Source organism: Astyanax mexicanus, chromosome 5 (genome assembly GCF_023375975.1).
Source record: "Astyanax mexicanus isolate ESR-SI-001 chromosome 5, AstMex3_surface, whole genome shotgun sequence".
NCBI classification, from domain to species: domain Eukaryota; kingdom Metazoa; phylum Chordata; class Actinopteri; order Characiformes; family Acestrorhamphidae; genus Astyanax; species Astyanax mexicanus.
Window position 1 is genome coordinate 30,978,246 of NC_064412.1, and position 8,301 is coordinate 30,986,546.

Genomic DNA, 8,301 nt, shown 5'->3' on the forward strand with positions numbered 1-8,301 from the left:
TAGTTATAACTACTGTGGTTATAAACTTACTTTAGGATGTTTGGATGACTACAGTGCCTTAAAAAAACTGTATTTACCCCTTACAGATTTATTTTATTTTTGCTTTTTTTTCATATCTATATTTTTCAGATTATGAAAAAGCAGTTTTGTATTTACTCATCAATTGACATCAATAGTTTTGAAACCCTGAGTTCAATTTTACTAGCCTAAGTGAAATTGAAGGAATTTACATCAAGAAATCACTCCAAAATTACTCTAAAAAGGCATGGAGAACTCATCCAGGAGGTCATAAACAAACCCAGAACAACATTTAAAGAACTGCATGTCTTAGTTAAGGTCAGTGTTCTTTATTAAATAATAAGAAAAAGACTGGGTGAAAATGGAATCCATGGGAGAGTTCTATGGCTACAATCACTGCTTACCAAAAAGAACACAAAGGCCTGTCTCACATTTGCCAAAAAAACATCTTGATGATTCCCCCTCCCCAGAAAATACTCTGTCGCTGACGGGACAAAAGTGGAACCTTTTGGAAGATGTCTGTCCCGTTACATCTGAAGTAAAACTAACACATAATTTGAGAAAAAGAACATCATGCAGAAAGTAAAACATGGTGGTAGTAGTGTAATGGTCTCTATCTAGCAGAAAATCCTGAAAGAGAATGTCATCCATCAGTTTGTGATCTAAGCTCAGGCGTACTTGGGTTCTGCATCAGGACAATGATCTAAAGCTCACCAGCAGGTCCACCTCAGAAAAAAAAACAAAATAAAGGTTTTGAAGTGGCCAAGACAAAGTCTGATTAAGATGCTGTGGAGGATCTTAAACGGGCTGATCATGCTGAAAAAACCCTCCAATGTGTCTGTTAGTGGGCAAATACTTTTTTACACAGGGCTAAATTGGTTTAGATAGAATTTTTTTCCCTTCAAAACTGCATTTTATATTTACTCAGGTTATCTTTGTTTGATATGAAAATATGTTTGTTAATATAAAAAAGTATGATAAAAGAGAAAAAACAAAACATGTTTGGTGGCAAATACGTTTTTACAGCAATGAATAATTAGAATAATGATTAATTAATTAATTAAAATTGACCACACATTCTCTCTTTACAGAGTACAACATCTCAGCAGCAGCCATTGCTGTTTTCAGTCTGGCCTTCATGATTCTGGGCACTCTTTGTTTGCTGGGCTCCGTGCGGAAAGGCAAAGACTATCTCCACAAACCGGCCGGCATGTTTTACGCATTTGCGGGTAAGTCAAAACCAGCATTTCTGTCTATACGGTCTCATAATGCCCATATCTAATGCACTGAATTTTATGCATTAAATAAGATTTGATATGAGCCTTGCATAAGGCAGCTAAGCAAAAAACATAATAGCAGAACTCTCACTTCTCCTGTGACCTACGGGATTTACATGCATTTTGATAGCGGCTCCTTGACAATCATGTACAATATCCCAGAAATCAGTTATGGTTGCCTACACACAGTAAGCTAGACAGGTATACAGAGCATGCTGATGTGTCTCTTCGTGTGGCCAGTAGACCTATTAACGTGCACTGATGGTAGAATTTAATTCAGACCATTCTGATTGGTCTGCCTATGCATTCAGTAGACCTATCAGTTTTCAGGGTGCTGGTTGTGTGTCAGTGTGCCTCTCTGAAGTGAGTTTTTGCAGGATGGCATGTCTGCAGAGACACAGATACAACACTCATCCACGCCGGATTTAAAGACTGTGTTATTCATATTAAGTTACAAGTAATAAAGGATTATAATAATAAAGGGAATCAAACAGTACAAGTAACAGGGAGTATGGAGTAAACTAAAAGTACAGAAACAAAGACTCAGTTTGACTTCGAATTGAGCCCTGTTTGAATCGAACTGCAAAAGCAACGTTGCTGCCACAGGAACCTAAGTTTGAGTTCCAGCCGTACATTGCAGATGGCTGTGGTATACTGGGACTGTAAACTTACACTCCGAGTGGCTCAGAGGGACGGCAGGATCCCTGTCTCCCCCATTGCTGAGTGACGTTCCAGACAATCTGGGTGTCTGCTTGGTCCCAGACAGAGCTGAGAAGTTTCTCCTCCGAGCACATCTTCGTTTCTCCTCTTTTATATGACTTCACAGAATTTTCATAGAGTGATAAAGCAACTTTTGGTAATACTGTGTTTTAACTCTTCATGTAAGAAGAGAGTAGTGAAAAATCTAATGCCAGCCAAGAGCACTGATTAAGAATGTTTTCACACCTGACCAAGTCCAAACCAGAGTCTGAACCAAGGTTCATGGTCCAGTTAGTTTTGGTTTCAGCTGTGTTTTTTGTGAATGGACTAATGAGCTTTGCTAGTTATACTGGACACTGATTTGGTTTGTGGAATGTTATCAGGTATTTTGCTGAATCTGAGTCCCTTCACGTGATCACACATCACGCAGCAGTAAGAGTGAAACGACTACCTTCAGATTTTTTTTCTCTTTTAGTTTATAAAAAAGGGTTAATCTACAGTACAGTGCAGTATAATACAGCAGATACAGGAATCACCAGTGTGATCTGTTGAGGCTGTCCTGCTATGTGACGCAGGTGAATGCAAAAGGGAGTACCAGTCAAGTTTAGACACACCTCTTAATCCCCTTAAAGCTATACAGTAACACATGCAGAATTATTTAATGACAAAAAGTGTTAAAAAAAAAAACTTTAGATTTTTCTAAGTAGCCATAATTAGCTTTTATGACAGATTTGCACACTCTTTGTATTTGTATCTCAGTGTCTTCATGAGGAAGAGTCACCTGTAATAGTTTTCTCAGCATTTTGTAGGAGTTCCTGAAGGTGCTGAACAACAGATGCTGCTTTCCCTACATGCTGTGAAGCTCCAGCTCATCCCAAATCACCTTAATGCACCCCTCTCAGTTCATCAGGTTTATATAAGGGGATTACTGTTTACTACAAAAATCCATATGTTTACATGTCTTTAATATTAATCTTCAATGTAGAAAATAAAATAAAGAAACAAAACAAAAAAAAAAAAACAATTGGATATTCCCATTGGATATTCATCTTTTATGACTTCTATGATAAAGTTTATTAATTTTGGAAAAGTTGATCTGGATTAAGGATGGAAAAGTTTTGTGTATAGGTCCAGAGATTACACCGTGCAAATCATTAGGGAAGCATTCGTTGTCTCTGTTTTCAAGTCTGCTCTATTTTTAAACTCACCATGCCTCACAGTTCCCTCAGCAAGTGAGCGCTCATGTTACGCACGTATGTTGTGGGTAAAAAGTTCTGGAAGTTGGAGGGGAAGTCAATGAGAAAAAGAAAATGGAATTGGCTGGCAATTTAACTTTAATTCTCTATACTTACCTTCCTTTTTCTCTCCACTCCCCTCGTTTGCCCCCAGGTCTGTGCACCATCATCTCGGTGGAAGTGATGAGGCAGTCGGTGAAGAGGATGATCGAAAGCAAAGATACCATCTGGGCGGAGTATTATTACTCCTGGTCCTTTGCCTGTGCCTGCACGGGCTTCGTCCTGCTCTTCCTCAGTGGCATCGGCCTCCTCATAATATCCATGCCCCAGATGCCCCGCAACCCCTGGGAGACCTGCATGGATGCTGAGCCTGAACAGATCTAGTAAAGCCGGTGGTGAACCGTCTAGTTACACTTCTGTCCTGCGTCCTGTCGCTGATTACAGCACAGGCATAAAAACAAGAAGCTCAAAGAAGATGTTTTACTTTTTTTCCTATTTTGACAGTGTGCTACTACTAATAAGTCACTGAAGGGATTTGGGAAGTGTTGGTTGCACAGCTCAGTAAAACGTCGACTTGTGCACATCTGATCAATGTGAAACTTACTTAATGTGGGTTTTAATAGCCTTGGTTGTCTTAAATTGGAATTCCACAGATTTCTCTAAATAATGTCTGCCTAATTAAATATGTAAGGTATAAACAAAGTAATTCAGTTTGGTGTTGTGTCCTCCTGAGGCCCAGACTTAGGTTAGCTAGGTATTTATTGATTTCTTCAAGCTATTTGGGATTGGTAGAAACTAAAAAGTATAAAAACTAAACTTTTTTCTTGTACTGGTAGTAATTTTTAAATTTATTTAATTTGATATGTAGCTTCGTAAAATTCGTCAAAAATATATGCAGATATTTTTGTACGTAAATGAGCTAGTTTCAAACATAAAATTCGATGTAAATTTTTATTTGGCCCATGTTTCTGTCTGGATTGGCTGTAGAAACTTTTGACTGGGATGCCTGCCATCTTGTTCTCAATCAATTGAGTGTAATGAAGTCATGTGACCACTAGGTGGTATGAGCAGTGTCTCCACATGAGGCCAAATGGTCAATGTTTAAAAATAAGTATTGTGTTGCAGTGAAGCACAAATGTAAGTTAGTTAAAACAAAGTTAATGTTACAAAGAATCAGGTCTGGTGGGTTTGGATAGAGTGAATTAAATCAAATGTCTATTATTTTGCTGTAACAGTAAAAACATTTTAAGAAGAGGGTGAGTGCTACTTCAATGCCCCTCATCAATGCAACCTGCTAGAATGATTTTGTTTAAATCATAAGCATTGAATTATGTAGAATAGGAAAATTCTGGAATTCCACTTTAAATCTGTGTTTTGTATTATATTGCTGTATATATACAAACCATTTTACTTGGAATGGTTAACATGCTCATATATTTTCAATTTTAAAGACAATTTCTTTGGCATTTAACTCCACGTTTATTTTTTTTGTTGTTTTTTTCTTATCATTAGGTCACGTCATCTGTCCTTTAATTAGGACATGTGAAAACTATGTAGCAAACTGACCAATAGATAACCAAAAAAACTGTTACCTGAACTTACATCCTCAAAAACACTCTATACAGTTCTTTAAAGTTATACAGAAGATAAAAAAGGATTTGTTACAAGATGTACAGCCTCAAAATGTTGGAGTACATTTCAGAAGGGTTCAGTTTTATCAGATAAGCTCTGATTTAGCTCTAATGTAAATGAATAAACTAGCTGTGACTCTACATTACAAATATCCACTGTTACTGAACTGATCTAACATGTATTTATCTTCCGTAATGTGATGTGATGTGATTTTGTATACATTTTTAGTCTGTTTTTAGTGAAGCAGCTGGATTGTGGTGTATATGTCTGGTGTAGCTTGTAAGAACACTATGCTAGCTTTGTTTGGGGACACACTAGCTCGGTTTATCTGGCTTCAGCTCTGAACAGAATGTTAATTTACCAGTCTGTCGTACTCTCTGAATGCCTGGCCAGACATTTTGGAGTGGTTTCAGTTCTGGCAGGTGCGAACAAAATGGCATCCGTTGCTCTTTTAGCGCTTCAATAGTAGGAAAACGACTAATTTCATGATAAGTGTTCCCAAACCCACCTTATCTGCCCCCTCCTTCCTTTTACTCTCCACCACCCACACAAGGGGTGGGTAGACAGTAGAGCTATTTAATCCATTAAAATTTATATATATATATATATATATATATATATATATATATATATATATATATATATATATATATATTTGTTGTATTTAAGCACAATAGTTATTTATTTAGACTTCTCTGAGATTCGTTTTAGCTAAATGCTAACATGCTAACAGTTTTATTTCTACTCAGCTTTGAGAAAGAACATTACTTTTAACTGCTCTTAGCTACATTTTTATTAAAGTATTCTGTGGCTTAATCCTCTAACTTTGGGAATTTAGAACTTTAATTTAGGAACAAAAAGGACAGAGCCTTACAAAAAAAAATCAGTTAGGAATGCCAGTGAGTGTTGTATTTATTATATGTTGTAAGTGTGGGCAATATGACCCTAAAATGATGTCACAATATTTTAAACTATTTTTGCGATATTCTTGGCGATATGACAAAACATTGAATAAAAAAAAAAAAAAATAACTTCAAAAACTTAAATGCCATTTAAATCTATGTTGTTGTTTTTTTTATCAAGTCACACCATGTGTCCTTTAACTTGGATATGTAAAAACATAATGTAGCAAAATGACCAATAACCAATAGAAATTAAATTTAGTAAAATGTTGTTACATGAACTTACATCATCAAAAACACCCTACACCCTACCCATACAACTAGGTTTTGTTACAAGATGTACAGCAACAAAATATAATGGAGTATATTTGACAAAACACTGAATTAAGAAAAAATAATTTCAAAAACACAATAAATATTACATTTTTGGCAATAACATTGCATACAATATGATATGGCACAGCCCCAATTGAGATTTTCACCAGATTGTAAAAGTAGTCAATTATCCAACATGTCATGATACTAATAATGCACTCCATATATTTCCATATATCCAGGATTAAAGTAAAATGAATGATACTGAACAGATATAATATGTTTCTAGTAGATATTTAAAGTTAAATAGATTTAAGGTTAAATTAAGGTAAACCATGTTGGCCCATATGGCCCTTAAATAATATCAATAAAGATATTTATTTATAAAGATATTTAAAAATGTTGCTGATATTATTGCATAGGATTGCACACCCCTAAAATGGTGGTTTAAAACAGTGGCTTTAACACAGTGCTGTTTAGCTACAGCTTCAGGCACCAGCATTGTAGTTTTTTCACTCAGCTCTTCACCAATGCAAACACACACTCATCATGTGACTTTGTAAACCAATCACAAGGCAGAACAAATATTTACAAGAATAAACAAAGAATAATATTTCTTACAATAAACTGTTGTACTGCTAAAATGTAATCTTTAACACTGAATTAAGCTAGTTAGTTCATCTTGTCAGATTTTAAGCCTACATTAGTGTTGATATACTAACAATCTCTACTGCAGTTCTACAGGAAAGTTCTGCAGAAGATGTTTGACGGAAGATTTTTTAAAGGTTTTTGCTAGGCTACTTTTACTTCAGCTTAAGCCATAATTTCCATTGATGTAGCTCTGCTTGTGCTTGAGCGTGTAGTTTCTTTTGATTCTTGCCCCTAAAGATAATCCAAAAAGTACAGACATGTCTCTTTCCTACGCCTGTAGATTTCAGCCGTTCAACATTAAATTGAATTTACTCTCTCGTGCCACTTTTTATGCACCAAAGCAAAATGAGGCTTCTTTGAACCTCTAAAATCACACTTTCTGATAAACTGGGTCACAGCCACTCGGAAACTCAGGCCTTAAACTTTAAAATGCTTCAAATCAGTACTTCAGTACAATTCATCTCACATGTTTAATGGAGCAGGGTTACTTTTCGCAGCACTCAAGTTGCAACAGACATGATATAATTCATGCATACCTTTTTACTGGTGCATTAATTGTACATCAATTGTACATGGTGCATTTTGTGAGCTGTTAAAATGAGAGTTTATGCAGCTGGTAGAATAGTATTTAGCCATTTATTTAAAAAATATATATTTTTTTAATTTATTATACTTTTCTGATTGAACTATAAATAATTTAGGACTGTACAGAGACAAGCATGATGCCATAGATCTAAGCCTGTAACTGATAATCAGCACATACTGTATTAATATGACCTTGAGATTCCTTTATAAACCAGAGAAGATACTCTCCTGTGCCTTTGTGAAATTTATTTGCCCTGATTACATAATGAACAAACAGTCAGTTTATAATTCCTGAAGCTTTTTTACCCCTACATCTTTTCTTTTTAGTATAATTGAGCTTATCTCATTCATATCCAGTGCATTTAATTAGATAGAGATCATAATAGATCCCTGCAGGGAACGCTGCTTTTCAAATGATTAAAATCATCTTAAATTCCATTTATCACATACTGAAGGCTATCCAAACACTTGCATTTATTATAGATGTTAAGCTTGTAGTGTCTAGCGTTTTGTTTTTGTGTGTCATTTCTTTTCCATTTTTTAAGTGCATGCTTAAACAGAGAGTTCTTGTTTGCGTTGCAGATTTACTCCCTTTCGAATATGTTTTGTTGTATGCATCCTGCTTTGTGTATTTTTATGGGAAAATAAACCTGCAGCTGACAAGTTTCAATCAATGCATGCTTTATTTTTGTGTTTTTAATAGTGTAAAAACTCCAATGACACAAGAAGAGATTAACAAACCATTTTGCACCAAGAGCAGTCAAAGATGACATTTGAATAAAAACTATATTGAGACCACTTAAAATAGATAAAACTAAAACACAGTGCTTATTGCTATCTTACACCCTCCCAACAGTCTATTTACACGTCTTCCACCTGCATTGTTTAAACAGCATAGGCGATTGTGAACATATCTACACCAATGGGAGTGGTAGTCTCACAATCAGGTGTGAACAGGTACATTTCTGGTGTATTGCTATCCTGGCA

General features: G+C 35.6%; 1 protein-coding gene across 1 annotated transcript in view; it reads left to right on the forward strand.

Annotated features, from left to right (window-relative positions):
• cacng1a (calcium channel, voltage-dependent, gamma subunit 1a) overlaps positions 1-7,984 on the forward strand; it is a 29,299-nt gene extending 21,315 nt beyond the window's left edge. The window contains exons 3-4 of the mRNA XM_007252120.3: positions 1,110-1,247; positions 3,384-7,984. Coding sequence (XP_007252182.1) covers positions 1,110-1,247; positions 3,384-3,613 — 368 coding nt within the window. The 3' untranslated portion in view covers positions 3,614-7,984. The remainder of the gene's footprint in view (positions 1-1,109; positions 1,248-3,383) is intronic.
• Positions 7,985-8,301: the final 317 nt, after the last annotated feature.